This window comes from Callospermophilus lateralis, chromosome 7 (assembly GCF_048772815.1).
Source record: "Callospermophilus lateralis isolate mCalLat2 chromosome 7, mCalLat2.hap1, whole genome shotgun sequence".
Classification (NCBI taxonomy): domain Eukaryota; kingdom Metazoa; phylum Chordata; class Mammalia; order Rodentia; family Sciuridae; genus Callospermophilus; species Callospermophilus lateralis.
Genome location: NC_135311.1, coordinates 61,215,109 through 61,232,336, shown reverse-complemented (window position 1 = coordinate 61,232,336; position 17,228 = coordinate 61,215,109). Strand labels below are relative to the sequence as shown.

The following is a 17,228-nucleotide window of genomic DNA, read 5'->3' as shown; positions in this document are numbered from 1 at the left end:
TTAAAAAGCCAAGGATTATTATCTTGGCTGCTATAACAAAATATGACAAGTTGGGTGCTTGTCATATTTGAGCCGGGCATGGTGGCGCACACCTGTAATCCCAGTGGCTCAGGAAGCTGAGGCAGGAGGATCCCAAGTTCAAAGCCAGTCTCAGCAAAAGCAAGGCACTAAGAAACTCAGTGAGACTCTGTCTCTAAATGAAATACAAAATAGGGCTGGGGGTGTGGCTCAGTGATTGAGTGCTCCTGAGTTCAATCCCTGGTTCCCCCCGCCACCAAAAAAACAAAAACAAATATTCATTTCTCATACTTCCAGAGTCTTGAAGGCCCAGGATCAAAGCAAAGTGGTTCATTTCCTTGTGAGGGCCGACTTCCTCACTGACAGCCTTCTTCTCACTGTGGCCTTACGTGGTGGAAGGTGTGAGGATACTTTCTGGGGTCTCCTTTATAAGAGGTTAACCTCATTCCTGAGGGAAGTGCTCTTCCAAAGGCCCCACCTTATAATATTATCATCTTGAGGGTTAGGGTTTCAACATATGCATTTGGTGGAGACATGTATATTCAGTCCATTACAGATGAACATAGGAGAGATCTACATGCTGTAGTTCTTTCAGTGTAGTAAAAAGAGACCTCTTAATCATTAACTTGATTTCATTAAGTGAGAACTCATCTGGTGAAGCCATCCAAATGAAAAGAGTTGACTGGATAATGTTCAGATTTGATATAATATTTTTAATTAAGTTACTTAAAAATGAAAATAAATCTTAACATTTACCCCCTTCTCTAATTTCTCAAAAACATAATATTTTCTTCTACTTTTTACAAGCAAATTTATGGCGCTCATAAAAATTTAGATGAAGTTAGAAGAAAATTTAGAGAATATCTAGTCCAATTTCTTCATTTTAAGGTGAAGAATGAGATCCAGAAGGGAACTGACTAAAATAAAATGAAAGCCAAAGTGAGAGCTGGGGATGAAGATCAGTGGCAGAGCCCTTGCCTAGCATGTGTGAGGCCCTGAGTTCAATCCCCAGGACAGGGAAAGTCAAAGTGGTCTTGGAGGCAAATGTTTCATGCCCCACAAAATGTTCCACTACGAGTATACCAAAAATTTAAGATAGATAGAGCTCCTTTGCATTCACCAGAGACATCATCTTGTCACCATCAATGTCACTGCACTCAAGCTAGCTATTGCCCATGAAAATGGCCATGCTTCTCTAGTGATGTAAGTATCAGTAATAGTGTATGATAGCAATTGTCAGTTTTAATGTAAAGACCATTGTTCTCCCTATATAAGTCTCTTGAGTTTTAGAAATAAATTAACTAATCCTTTTGGAACAGTAGTAATCTTTAAGGGGAACATCTGAATTTCACATGTTAAAAATGTGGTTGCAGACTATGAGATAAACCTGACAAAAATTTAAAAGGAAATATATGTAAAATTATTCTATGGTAATAGAGATCAGAACAATGGTTGCTTGAGGACAGGGACTGGTTGGGAAGGGGCAAGAAAAAACATTTTAGGGGATGGAAATGTTCTATATTTTGCTAGGGATATGGTCAAGCTGTGTATTTTACTGTATGTAAATAATATATCTTAAAAACAATCACATGTAGAAAACTCAAGATTTTTAAAATTCTTATCCAAAAGAGGGATCCTGCAGTAATCCAGCTGATGAAAGGCAATGACAAAACCAATAGTTATCTTTCAAAATCATTGTAGCTAAATGCATTTCTGTTCAACTGTTCATGAGAATAACACACACCTTGCCAGAACTCATATATCTGGGAAGTAAGTAAGAGTTTCCTTTCAGGCTTTGCCAGTTAGTTAATGGATTCTGCCTTCAACAGAATTGAGGGCATTATTTAAGAACTGTGCATATTAATGTGATAACAAATACACTGATATACATTGTCTACTGAAGTACATTTGTAGTTTAATAATAGAACTTCATCTTAAAAACCACAAGAGAAATTAAGACTTTTAGAGGTAAGGAAAGGAAGGCTGAATACAGTGAATACTAATCAATTTTTTGCTGATATTCTGTACTGCTTTCTTATGAACACCTGAGCATGTATGACATTCTGCCCACTAAATCCATATCTGGCTATAGAGTCTTGTCAAAAACAAAAAGACTATTGCTGACCAGCATCATGATGCTGGTTAGGAACCATAGATGAACTGGCACATAAACTGGTTAAAGACACTGCTTGCTGTATTAGTGTTTTTGACAAGAGACAAGGAGGACAAAAGGGCAACTTTTGAGTTGAAGTCATAGCGAGAAAAGGAAGGTAAAAAAATTGTTACCTCTTTCAGCAAAGTACATTTAAGTGATGATTTTTAGCACATATTAGTAAAAAGTCCAGTATACTACCTGGCACACTGATAAATGTTAGCTGTTTAAGAAAATAATAAATCCAGCTATAAATGAAAGATCCATAGGAGAGACACCTTCCCTCTCCTTAGTGATGGTTTTGCTTACCAAGTCTGGCTTTACTTGGAGAATCAGAGGAAAGGAGACCCACATGGAGTGCAAGGTGGTGAACACTGTGGAGAACCAGGACTGCTGAACCTCCCGGCTTCTTGGAATTTGATGAATGTAGTATTGGGGATACTAGAATAAAACAGTAGAAATCAAAACCAATTGAGTTACTGATACCAAAGATAAACATAAGCAACATTTGCAGAAACAGGAAATATTTTCTTATTTATTTTTAATTTCCATTCTAATCACTTCTAAATTAGAGTTACAAAGCCTATTTCATGCTTTATCTAGCACTCATCTATCTGGGTTATGACAGAAAAGTTATTAAATGTAATTGAAAAAATATGTGTCCGTTTCAACAGTAAATATGGAGAGATTTTCTATACATTATATATTATGGGCCAAGAGTTTAACATGCTGATATACAAAGAGGTCTTATAAATTGATATATAAGAAAGCCTTATGTCAAGATGTACAAAGAAGATTGACAGCTAATTTCAAACAGAAGAAATACAAATGTATAAGAAATACACGAAAAATTGGCACCAAGTACAAAAGGAAAACAATTTGTCATTTGACAATGATTGTGGATACTCAGTATCGATGAGGGTGTAGGGAAACAGACATTTATATTCCCTGATCAAATATTTTGGTACGACTTTTGGGAGGTCATTCTGGAAGAACTTGTCAGAATTTTAAATGTGTTTTCTTTTTTTTTTAATTTTTTTTTTTTTTTAGTTGTAGATGGGCACAATATCTTTATTTTATTTATTTATTTATGTGGTGCTGAGGATCGAACTAGTGCCTCACACATGCTAGGCAAGCACTCTATCATTGAGTCACAATCCCAGCCCCTAAATATGTTTATTTTTGATCCAGCATTTCTGCTTCCAGAAATAGAGCACACATATGTCCATTCACTATCTCATTATTTACATTTGTGGAAATTTAAAACAGACCAAATATTCTCCAATAGGGAATGGAGAAGTCAGTAGAATAAAATATGAAAATATATTAACAAATGACATAGATCTACATGTACTTATGTGGACATTATCACAGTAAGTGAATAGTACAAGTTGTAGGAAAGTATGTTCACTGTGATCCACTGTCTTAACAAAACATTCATACACACTTTTATACATATGTATTTGTATACACAGGCATACACATATATGTTAGCATTTGCATGAAGAAAATCTGGAACTATGTGCCAGATGATACTACAGGATATTTTCATTTGCTGGATTTTATATATATATATATATATATATATATATATATATATATATATATATATATATTTGAAATTCATAAGAATGTATTATTATTTTCATAGAGAAACCAACACATTTTCCTTGTATCAAAGTTCCACGTGTTTGGTTATCTATTATTGACTAACATATTGTCCCAAAACTTTGCAACTTAAAACAACAACCCAACCCCCTCTTTCTGTGGTTTAGGAATCCAGGAATAGTTTGGCTGAGTAACTTGGGCTTGGAATATCTCATGAACTTGAAATCAAGTGTTCTCTGGGATTACAAATATTTGAGTGCTTGACTGGGGCTGGAGAATCCACTTCCAAAATGGCTTGGTTGTTGTCTGGCAATTTAGTGCTAGTAGTTGACTGGTGGCCCTAGTTCCTTGTCACATGGATCTTCTAATAGTGCAACCCAAGTGTTCTAATTACACAAGTGCAAACTTCCAAAAAGTGTATGTTCCAAGAGAGGGCCAGGCAGAAACCACAATGTCTTTTATGACCCAATTTTATGTCACACTTGTCACTTCTGCAAAATCCAAATAGTTACACAGGCCAAACCTATTCTATATGAAAAGGAACCTATAAAGGAGTGTGATACTGGAAAGGGAGAAATCAATGAGGACTTTCTTAGAGCCTGGCTTCCACACAGTTAAGTCAGAGAATAAAGAACCAAATATTTAATAATACTCCCTCCCCCTTTGGTCTTGAGGAATAAGATGTTCCTTGAGAAAGGAACAAAAAAGCCTTTCTCTAAAGTAGTGGAAAATACATAAGTAAAACTAGTAGTCTTAAGTGTTTTTTTTTTTTTCCAATCAGAAAAATGTGTGAAATTGGAGGATTCTGACATGCTCAAAGAGAGAATGAGGGAATGAGTATGGTTCTTAAATATTCCGCCACAAAGTGAAAATGGACTGCACATGTAACAACTCTATTTCTTTGTATGATGACAAAAGATATGTTCTCCTCTTTCTGTGGTATATCAGTAGAGAAGGGGGAATCTGGGCTCAATTTTTTAACTCCACTATTTTTATTTACTTACCAATCATTATCAATCAATGTTGTTTCTTCTTTCCAAAGGCTTAAGGTGTTCAATACTGAATTAAAAGCTAATTCTGATAATCTTCAAACTATGGATGATACAGGCAGCAGTAAAAAAGTAGAGGCAGACTTGTTTGAGGCTTGTGTTTACTTAATGTGTGGGGACTATTAATTGGCAGGCTAAGCAATTTTTCAGAGCCAAAAGTAATTTTTCAGAAACCTTTTGGGTCAGAAGAGTGTGGACAGGTAACATGGTATATACACCACATATAATGTCCTCCTCTGGAGTTTGCAGAAATAATCAAATAATAATAATAATAATAATAATAATAATAATATTATTATTTCTGCAGTAAAATATGAACAGCTATACTGAGTAGGGTAGACCATAAGCTTCAAACCAGATCAAATAGTTTTTGCTATTAAATAAACTTGTGAAAAATTCAAAAAAATTTTCTCTAGTCTTCAATGTTTTTAGGATTTCAGACATATATTACAAAATACACTTGAATCCAATAAGATGCCCTGTTATTATGATTATTATAATAAAAATAGTCCCTACAAGAAAAAAAAATAACCCAGTAGGGTCTTATTGTAAGTGTTTTATATGTTACTTCCATCCAACTTTTTGTGGCCTGATCTCAATATCTGTAATATTTCCTTCAAAAAAACCAAAAGTATTTATCATGGTCCTTTAATTTTTTAAAAAAGCTGTATAATTTTAAAATTTCCTAAAGAAGTATGAACAATATTTCTGGATTACATGTGAACAGTGTCCCATGGGAACAGAAAGGTGACCAGTTTGAGTCTGGTTCCTCTGATTTCATCTTGGCTTCAAGGAAGAACACACCCAGGCTTGGTAAGGCAAGTGTGTCTGGGGCTGGAGACAGCTTCCCTAGACCTGGACATCAAAGAGTCTACATCTCATCCCCCCATAGGCAGCCTGAAGAAGTGATGAAAGTAGGTTTGGGAAGTTTCAATTCATTCTCAGAAGAATGGAAATTAGAGGAGGCATTTCTAGATGGGAACTAAGTGATCTCTGAGACATAAACTGAGGCATGAGGGTAAGACAGTAAGACTAGTAACTCAAGTTTTATGGCCTCTCTTGACTTCTGGTTGCACCAGGCAAGGGACCTGACATTCCAACTTCCAGACCAGATGCTTAGCTGGAGAGGTGTCTTGGTTCCACTTGTGTGCGAAAGCTAACTGGGTCAGTGACCACATGTTTATAGTGATCACTCAGTGTGCAGAGGTGGCCTGTTAATACCTGTAGTCTCAGTATAATTAACAGTGTCTCATTCTGCTCTCAGAAGTATCTACAAGGGAGGGCAATGAGTAGCTTTTTCTAAGTCAGTGGGAAAGTTATTTATTCAGAACAGTCTGAAGAGTCAATGGTGGGGGCCTGTGGTTGGGGCTCAATGGTACAGCACTTGCCAGGCACGTTTAAGATAGTAGGTTTAATACTCAGCACCAATAAAAATGAATAAATAAATGTATAAAAATGTTTTTTAAAAAAGAGTCAATGGGATGGGAAACTCTGCATTAAAGGACAAGAAGAGGAGTTTCAGTGGTAGCTGGGATGAAGTCAAGCTGAAAGTCTTAACAGTGAGATAAACACAACTGCCATGGGAACAGGAGAGTTCATATGGTGTCACTCTCTGGCTTGCAGTTCTGTACTAGAGAAGTCTCCACCTCCAAATTCCATACAGATCTTCCTCACATTATTTTTTAATAATCTAATAATCAATCAGGTATCTGGAAATCCCACCAAAAAGAGATTGTTCTTTGTGTTAATCAGCTTTTTGTTACTGTCACCAAAACAACTGTAACAAGAACAACTTAGAGGAAGAAAAGTTTATTTTGGTTCATGGTTTCAGAGGTTGGGTCTATGGTCAACAGGATCCAAGGCAGAAACATCATGGTGGAAAGGCATGGTGGAAGAAAACCGCTAGGATCATAGCAGCCAGGAAGCAGAGAGAGAGAAAGCAAGGGGACAGGTATAGTTCCAAAGGCCACACCCCAAATGATGCCTTGCCACCCAGCCATCTACCTGCATACAGTTACCACCCAGTAGTCCATTTAAATTATTAACTCTTCTCCCATGCTTGACCCATAGAGGTGGGTCCTGGGTGTCTGATGACACCCCTAAAGGAAATGCTGAGAACCTGGCTTGGCAAAATCTTGAGAGAGTTTTTTAAAGTTTTACAAAATAATCACATATATAAAGAAGTCAGTGAGAAAAAAAAAAACTATTAATAGAAGGCTTGTATTTTGGTCTTAACAAAAGTTCTTTTGAAGACAAAGGAATGAGACAAGAGGTTCAGAGAGCCACAATTCAGGTCTGGCTATGACCCTTGGCCAGGAATTCCCTGGGGGTTGTGGTATCTGGAGAAATCCAAATGAAAGGCATCTTTATAGATGTATTGTTTTGTTAGTCTATACTTGTTCCTTGAGGGGACTATTCCTGACCCTCCTTAATGTTCTATAAAGGAATGTAGTACATAAAAGAAGCCGTAGCCATCATTTTACCACAATCACCCTGATTGACTTCCAGAACTGTCGCGACCCCTTGCACGCAAGGAAGACGCAACTCAGGAATCTTCTTTCAGCAGTTTATTCAGGCCCTTGATATTTCTTCTAATTCCTTTTCGGATGCCCCTCCCAGCCTTAATAAAGCATCCCAAGCCCCAATGCGAAGCTGCCACGTGGAACTTTCTCACAGGGTGCTGAGAAACCATGCACCAACTCTCCCAAACAAGGAGTTGTTTGTTACAGACCACAGTGGAGCCAGCGCCATCTTGCAATGGCGACCATAATCTGCAGAAACGGCTCACCACACAGAACCACTGTTTGATTTGGGAATGGCCATATGGCCCAAGTAGGGTAGTCTTTTCCTGGATTCTTAGAGACCCAGGAAAGAAATATTTCCTTTGAAGGACACTGTGGGCTGCTAAACTGGCTCTCTCAATCCATTCTACTAGGGCTATGAAAGATATACTTTTTGTTTGCTTTTCCCTATCCACTAAGCTTTTCTACAGTGACTTGAAAATGAACTATCATATTCTCAGGACATAAATCAACAAATGAAGAATAGGATCTATCAGATTTCCCACAGAGAAATGAAGATTTATGTTGGAGTTGGCAGAGAGAAAGGTAGAGAGCGGGTTGTCCCTATGTTTCCTTATTCTAAAACCTCTACACACATTCCATAGCTATCCACTATTCCAAGCGTCTCTACTACTCCTATGGTTCATGTCACCACCATCTCTCTTCTTAACTACTACAACAGACTCTTTGCTTCTCTCTCCTTCTATTACAATTTAATCTCTATAAAATTGCCAGAGCTATCTTTTTATAATGTAAAGCAGATCCCTTCATTTTCCTGCTTAAAACCTTCCATTGCATTTGGAATAAAGTTCAAATTCCTTATTACTCCCAAGGTCCATATAATCTGATGCCTCTCTAATCCCTCCTGGTTTACTCCCTGGAGCCAGACTGTTTTTCTGTCTGTTCTTTCAACGCATCAAACACTTTCCTTGCTGATGGCCTTTTCTATTCATTCTAACCAGTCTGCTTTGTCCCCAGATAGTCTCACAGCTAGTTTCTCCCTACAAATCAACTCTCATTTAAACATTGTCTTCTCAGAGGGGAGACATTCTCCCCCAATACATGGTCACTCTCCACCACACTGTCTTATTTTATAGTCTTCAGGGCAATTATCAGTACATTGAATTAATCTGTTCTTTTATGTGTGTATCCTGCCTCCTTTCCAAGATGGAAGCTCCATGAGAGAAGGATTTCATCTTATTCATCCCAGGATCCAGAATGGTGCTTTCCACATCATGAGTACTCCATGAATACTTGCTGAATAGATAATGACTATCATTAACATTTCTAGAAGTTAAGTCCATGGTCCATGCTGGGGGATGGCAATGAAGAAGATGCTGGCTCTGAATCTCATTGTATCTCAGGGTTATAAGAGACCAACTCATCCAAAATGCCCACTTCACATATGAGAAATGTGGATGCTATCAAGGTAACAGAGCCAGGATCTCAACCCAGGTCTTCCTTTCTACATGTCCTGAAATGTGCTACTGACTCAACTTCTACAGATGCTTCTTGTTTCTCTGAGATGTACACCTTACCCAATCCTTGAGAAGCTGTACCAGCTCCCTATGGAGTTTACTCCTAGCATCCTATTGCTCCAACACATAACCCATTACCCATTCTGGCTCATTTCCTTTCTTTGTTTTTAAACTCACCTACTCTATACATTTACAAACACACAGCCATAGAGTTTGTTGTTTCTTCCCCTGGTTCTAGGGGAACTAGGTTCTCTGTCTCCTTCTGTTTGTCTTTTGTGTCCTGTTCTGTTGTGTAGGTTTGGTCTACCAACCCCATCTACATTGTTACCAATGACCTCCCAGCCCCCAGCCCTATTCCCAGAGCCTTTTGGAAGAAAAACCAGAATAAGACCATAGGACCTCGGAAATCTTCAGACTTTTCTATTGAACCTTAGGCCCCAAGTTCCTTCTTTCAAGTTCTGGGGTTTTATTATGTTCTTGCAGCCAACTGGGTTCACATACTCCTAGAAAAGATACATTAATTGGGTCCTTTCTTTCTTTGCAGTTCAATGTGTATATACTAAACATATATTCATATTTTGAACATGATCCAGTCTCTTTCATACAAATGGACAAATAAGTAGGACTTTCTCTCTCACCATCATAAAGAAAAAGATATATCCTAGTGAGGACATCCTGGCAATATATCTGAGTTTCCTATTAAGGAGGGGTAGGAGCCATGTCTTACTGTATTCTATATGCCCACAGGGCCTCCCAATACTCCCTGCGCATATTTGACTGATGTACAACCAAATGTATAGTGGCAAGATAAACAAGAAAAGTAGATTCTGCCGAATAAAAATATAAAGTGGAGAAATGCTTTTTTCTTCAGGATGCTAGTTTGTCTGAAAATATGTTAAATACTGAGTTAAATACTAATAGTATATGACAACTAATAACTTTCAAAGTATGTTCCAGAATTGCACCACTGCTAAAAGCCACAAATATATCTGGCTTGACATTTGTGAAAATGAAATAGAAGTTTACAGTGATTTAGATGGAAATAATTCCACCAAAGAATCCAGATGGCATCATAAACCACAATAGAACAGATCAAGTGGTCTATGAAGTCATTCTTTGCTGTTACCACACATTGAAACATACAATACATTTATTATTTAATGAATGCCACACTATTGCAGAATCTTGGAATCAAGACAAAACTAAAATAATAAAATTTCATTTAACCAAAAATAGTTTCAGCTTTCTTTCAAAACATTTGAAAAATAATGCTGTGTATGTGTTTATTTACATATATATATATATATATATATATATATATATATATATATATTGTGTGTGTGTGTGTATACACACACACACACACACATATAAATGTTGGATGGTTCAACCAATCATTCTAAAATCAAGATGATTATAATTTACCACAAAAATTTTTAATATGCATGTCCTTCAAGTATTTGGTATACATTTACTTCATGGTAGCTGAAGAAGTACCATAAGTGACATATGCATGAGGAAGTTGTGTTTCAAGTGGAGTCCTGCCAATAACAAACTGTCACCCTGAGCAAATCAACCTCTCTGGACCTCCATCTTTCACTGTGGAACAAAGAGGCCTGGCTCTGATCACTGACCCTCAATTAGCCACCATGATCCCATACTGGATTTCAAGTCTGACTTGTCAAAGACAAAGCTGCCACTCTAGCTCTACCCCAAGGTCTATAGTCACTCCTCACTTCACCTTGACAAAGTCCTTCTTGCCTAGCAGTCTCAGGATTCAGGAAAATAAAAAAGGAGTTTGTTTGTGAAACAATTATGGGATTCTGGCTCTATAAAGATTTTAAAGCTCTTTACAAAGAACATTTGTTGTCTTCTTCCTAGCCTTTATTGACCCCTTCTTTTGATAATACCCCAATTTTCCTTTGGACAACTCATTCTTTTCACATTCTCTGCCAAATGGTTTTGGTGGTATTCATTTCATCTCCTTCATCCCCAACCCTGGCTCTAACAGTGGGCCTAGAAGACCTTAAGCAACATCGAGGATTTTCTTTTCAAATTTATGTTGAAAGGCTCAGTGAATCATTCTGAAATCAAAATAACCATAATTTAAAACACACACACACACACACACACACACACACACACACACACAGAGCCATCCCTAGCCACAATGATTGGATGAAAGGTGGGAGCATAACCTCAGTAGAGACCATGAGGCAGGAGATCTGTCTAGGGCTTCTGGAAAAGATCTGGGAAAAGGAGGCTTCAAATTTCCCACATGCTATAAGAAACCTACTTTTCCTCAGCCAGTCTAATACATAGTATTAAGCCAGGTTTTTAACCCTGATGGGAGAGCTTGGAGCTGCTGGAGGCAGTACTGTGGCAGTCCTATGAAGGACCATTAACAAAGATAAAGAGTAGAGAGACACAGACAATTGTTAGTGATATACTTGTATAGCTTTACAGGTTTACCAGAAATAAGACCATTGTGAAAGTTAACAAATTTCTTTGATTGTTCATTTTATTGTATAAACAACTGTTTATAACACTTGATTTCAGAGCTACATTCTTCATTTAAGCAGATTCATTCACATATTCATCCATTCACTTAATATCCAATAAGCACCTACCAGGTGACAGGAACTGGGCTTCACACATTCACAGGGAACTCACTATAGTCTGGCAGGGCAACCCAGGAAAACTGATAGACTGATAAATGCAACCAAAGAGGTAAATACAATATGAGACATAAAAATTAAAAACTATTTTAGCACCAAGTAGGATACCATTAACTATACTTTGATAAGTCAGACTTCCTGGAAGAGATACCTGATCTGATTTGTGAGAACTATAAATATATCAGGTATAGAAGAGCGGGGAAAGGGTAGTCCAGAAGAGGTAGCATGTTCAGAGCAGCCAGGCACAAGAGAGCATGGAATATTTGGGGAACTATATTTTGGCACATAAGAAGCAAGGCATAGAGCTTCAGAACATGAAATTGAAGAGGAAAAGCCTTCGAAGTCACTCTAAGGAATATGTATTTGGATCTAAAGGCAACGAGAAGATACCAACAGATGTTAAAAAGAGGGTGTAATGTTACCAGATATGGATTCAAGAAATAACATTCTGGTAAATATGAGGAGGACAGAAGGGGTAGAGATACAACCAAAGAAGGGAAATTATTGGGGAGATCAGAAGAACAATGCTGAAGGCATAAAAGACAGCTGCAACACTAAGGTGGAGAAATGAAGAGGTCAAAAAATGGGGAGGAGGGATTTTTTTTTTTAAAGAGAGAGAGTTTAGAGAGAGAGAAAGAGAGAGAACTTTAGTATTTATTTTTTAGTTATAGGCGGACACAACATCTTTGTTTGTATGTGGTGCTGAGGATCGAACCCAGGCCGCACGCATGCCACGCAGGCGCGCTACCGCTTGAGCCACATCCCCAGCCCGGGAGGAGGGATTTTTAAGGAGAGTCTGAAGCAACTCTCAACTTACTAGCAGGGGTGAAAGGTATCACCCTGCTCTATGGAGAGGATGCAAGAGAGGAGGTAGGCCGAGGGTCGGCTGGGTGGGGTGGCCCACAACCTGTAATCACAGCGGCTAGGGAAGCTAAGGCAGGAGGATCTCTAGTTCAAAGCCAGCCTCAACAAAAGCAAGGTGCTAAACAACTCAGTGAGACCTTGTCTCTAAATAAAAATACAAAATAGAGCTGGAGATATGGCTCAGTGGTAGAGTGCTCCTGAGTTCAATCCCCCTAAAAAAAGAATTAGGCTGAGGGCATATCATTATTTATTAGGGTCTGGATCTCAGCATAATTTTATGAGTCAGTAAAACATTGTCTAAGCACAAAATACAAGAATGTTAGAAAATATGTATAGGTACTTTGTAGGATGAAATGGGGCAGATATGGGTTTGTATTTGCAACTGGGTTGATGGGCTGACTGGCAGGTGGATATACAGAGCAAGCCAACTGGGATATTCAGGAAGACAATATTCAAAATCTGGATTCTAGGCAGATGCTGGAAGGCCTAAGGGGATGGCCTGGAACAGCAGGCTTAAGCCAAATGTGATATCATGGTGGCAGCTAGATCCCTAATCTCAGCCAGGCCATGGTATTTCACAGTGGGACACTGAGGTCTAGGGAGATTGATTTGTCCAAGTTCACAGAGCTGGTTGTTAGCAGCACTCAGTTTGGAACTTTATGGCTCCTCAGGCATGTAGTACTTCATCAGTTACTGTAAAGTGAGCACCTCAGGAACGTGCAGGACAAGTGAATACCCCTGGTGTTCACTGTATCCCTCTCCCTTCCTTGCCATCTTCAGTTCCTCAGTCAATCCTGACTGAAACTGGAAGTGCATCACCAGTCACAGTGTTGCACTTACAGGGCTTGGAGTTATGCTTTCTCTGGTGTAACTGTAACCACCATGCTCCAGAAGCATTTCTTGAGGTCTAGTGGCTCAAGAGATCAAAGAACCTCCATTTGTGCAAAAGGAAGTACCCAGAGAATTCCCAAGTGGGTTGAATCCTAATTTTATAGTAACAAAAAGAAGTTGTATGTTTATACTCACAATATATATAGCAGTTTTAAAAAAAATTATTTGTTTCAATTGAAACATTGTTATTAGATAATAAATAATTTGCTTTAAAATGGAGAAACAACAGTGCTGAATTATAAAATATTAATGCTCTGCACATTGTAAGAATTCCATACAAATTTAAGTGATACAGGAAAATGATAAAATTATTAGAAGGTTGAAGTAACTGCAATATGCTTTCAATTCCATCAAATCAGAATCTGATTAAAAGAAGATTCAACCTACCTTCCATTAGTTTCAGAGACAGAAGAAAGGTAGTTCTAGAAGGAACTGAAGAAGTTAAGCTATTTAAAATACTTCAGAAGAATGTATAAATCTACCTAATATATTATTTTGAAAATAAACATCTATTTACTGAAACAGCCATTTCAGAATTTCTATTTGCAAAACTTATATTTTCTTAATCAGAAATTTCATAACTGTATTTCTTCGAAATTAGAGTTATTTTCACCTGTATCAAAAGTCACTGGAATGAGGAAAAAGTAAATTCATACACCTTAGTCACACCCTAAAAATATAATGAAGTTAAACCCTGAGTTGTTATGTAGTTTACAAACTAAAACAGCCCCACAATTGTAATTATGTAGTTTACAAACATTTATTTTAGAACTTCTTGGGAATTGTTAAAGATAGACATCAAATGCATTAACTTTAGAAGTCCCAGGAACTTGTACATGGTCTTAGTTTGTTGTATGAAGTTAGCACCCCACCTTGTGGAAAACAGTAGGTGGTGTTAAGTGGAAGTATGTCATATTAGTTTTACCTGATAAATCCTGCAGCCACTAAACTGTCAGTTATTTATAAAAACCAACAGTGTAAACACCCCTTCAAAACAAAAACAAAAAGTAAACCAAAAGAATCCCTACTTATTAAAGTAACAGCAAAACTTCTGCTTCCAAAATTCAAATATAGTAGCCTCAAAATAGTGGGGTTTATGGGATGTCTGGGTTATTTCTTCAGTAAACAAATATTTTATGTCAACAAGTTATTACTTCCACTGGGTCCACTGTTCTAATGTTATTTGGAATGCTCCCCACCCCCAGCCCCACCCCCACTGGCCCAATGTGACTTCTTTCCTTTCTCTTTCTGGAAGTTTTGGTATCTTCCCTTTATCATTAGTTGTGAAACTTTAGATGACTTACGCTGTTGAGGCTACAGTTTAATTGGGCTGGGGAGAGTCCTTTTGAAGGTCATGTCCTTCTAGTTCTGGGAATTTTTCCTGGGTCATCATTTTTTGTTTTGTTTTAACTTCTGTTTCCTTATTTGTGCTGGATAACCGACCTTCAACATCCAGTTTGATGGTCTAGCTTTCTTACTATTCTCTATGGTTTCAACCTTTTTCTTAAGCTTTTTGGCAGAGTTCTTCAATGTGATCCTTCATGAATTTTTTTTTTAAATTCCTGCAATCAAAAATTTAATAGCCTAGTGTTTCTGAGTTCAAAACAACAGGCCTTATTCTTTTTTTAAAGATATAATTAATGTCCTCTCATTTCTCTGAAAGTAACTTTTCTTTAAGCCCTGCACCCCACCCCATAGTATCCTCTTCTTTGATCCTTTTTCTCTAAGTTTCTTTGCTGACTGCAGTTTTGATTTCTCTCATGATACAGGCATTCCTCATTTGTTTGAGAGTCTGTAGATGTTGGTTTGAACCAATGATTTTCAAGGGGAAGAGGAGGGAGAGACTCCTTCTAACCCTACTTGGCAAGATCTGGAGACATTCAGGGTTGTCATGACTAGGGATTAAGTGGGGAGTGCACTGGCAACTAGTGGATGGAAGCCAAGGTTGCTGCTAAACATCTGAGATTACACAGAACATTCCCTCACAACAAAGATGTATTGGCCCCCAAATGTCAATAGTAACAACACTGGCATTAGGGGCAGGCTAGAAGCTCTCTGCGCTGGGTGGAATATATTGATTGAAGGGTAAAAAATATTCAGGGCCCACATGTTAGAATATATAGTTCTAGTCTCTGAGCAAATCAATTTCTTCAAAACTAATTTTGAGTTTTCAATCTGGAGGATATAAATGTAGCATTTGGAGAACAGACCCAGAAAGGAACCCAAGTGATATATGTTGGGGGCACAGGGCATGTTTGAACTCCTCCAAAGTCCCTATTTTCAGGGCAGTAGTTTATCCCATCTTCAATTTGGCTTGGTGTTTCCAAAGAAGTCTAACTGCTCAGTAGGCAGACTTCAACCAAGAGGCCCTCAACCCCACACCGTAGCCCAGGCTTCAGAGGCACCTAATACCTATATTATCTTTTCCTCACTAGTTCACCAGTGATGCTTTTAATTAATTCTTAGGGTTTACAATATTTATGATCTTTCCTCCCAAACTGTACCAAAAACTTCTTGAGTCAAAGAGCACTTTCTTTCATTACTTGTATTCTTCATAAAACTTAGTATAAATTTTGTATCTAGAAACTGGCTAATCATATCTACTTTTGGTTTTCAAGAAGGACTTTACCTTTGCAAAGGCAAAGCTTCTAGTGAGCTGCTCTATCTGTCTCAAAAAAGAGCACTTTGGACAAATATAACAGTACTACAAGTTTGGCAAGGTATACAGTAGAAAAAGTCTAAATAAAACATTCTCCAGGCTAAAAAGACTATTCCAAACCTATATAAAGCTCTTTCAAATTCAAGAAAGGAAAATCTCCTCTGGAAATGGCATATGATACTCCCTAAAAAAGAAGTGAAGGAAACCTCCCCGCTTCTACCCCACCACTACCATTTGCCAGAGCAGTCTAATATATACTAGAAATCTCCACACCACTGGCAGTTCTAAGTTAGATCCAATTACTCAATGTTCAGCAGTGTGCTGCCACCCGGTGGCAGCATGGAGGAATGACATCAACACAGATTAGGGAAGGTTATATTAAAGCACAATAAAAGAAGTTCTTTAGCACAGGGAAGGACTTTCCAGGACCATTTCTGAATCCTGAAAGACTTTTCTGGAAAGTGAGAGGAACAGGAAAAGCATAAAAAAGAGAGGGAGAAAGGATAGAATAGAGGTACAGGAAACAAATAGGTAGGACTTAAGATGGTTTGGAATCAGTGCAAGGAGAGCCTGGGGAAGTCCCTTTGAATTCCAGGAAGGTTTTAGGGAGTTGTAGCCATGGTGGAGGCTGCTGATTAATTTGGGTGTATGAAAGACTATAATGACACTTGAAAACAGGGGTGCTCCACTTACAGACTACCCAGGGACACTGATAACAAAGTAACTCCGTTCTTCTGATTATCCAGAACAGAAACTTTGAAGTCATGCTCTTCTTTCTCTCTTTTCTTCAAATTCTAACCCAATTTGCAGGAAATTTTGTGAACTCTACTTTTTAAAAAATCCAAAAATCTAACAGTTTCCCCTCCTTTTTTTATCCTTACTGGTGCAAAGTACACTATCTCCTATTCAGATTGCTCAAACATCCATCCAGTTGGTTTCCTTGGTTTCATTTTTGCTTTGAGACACAGCAATGACAGTGATCAAACTTCCAGCAAAACCTTCCAGTAGCTACCTATTTTCCTCAGAGTAAGAGAGGAAATTCCTAGAATTCCTACAAAGCCCTCTATCATCTGGCTCCCTGCCCTATGTTCTCACCCTGTCCCCAATGTCTCCCTCCACTCATTCTGCTCCAAGGACTCTGTCATTCCCCCAATATCCAGGAATGCCCCATTTTAGGACTGCTGGGAAACTGATCCCTCTGCCTGAAATGCAATTATCCCAGTTGTCCCCATCTTCTTCAAGTCTCTATAAGAAACTGAAACTCTTCCAC

General features: G+C 38.0%; 1 protein-coding gene across 1 annotated transcript in view; it reads right to left on the bottom strand.

Annotated features, from left to right (window-relative positions):
- The window catches only part of Alg14 (ALG14 UDP-N-acetylglucosaminyltransferase subunit), an 88,130-nt gene that overhangs the window by 50,576 nt on the left and 20,326 nt on the right, over positions 1–17,228 (bottom strand). Inside the window, exon 3 of the mRNA XM_076861781.1 lies at positions 2,480–2,611. Coding sequence (XP_076717896.1) covers positions 2,480–2,611 — 132 coding nt within the window. The remainder of the gene's footprint in view (positions 1–2,479; positions 2,612–17,228) is intronic.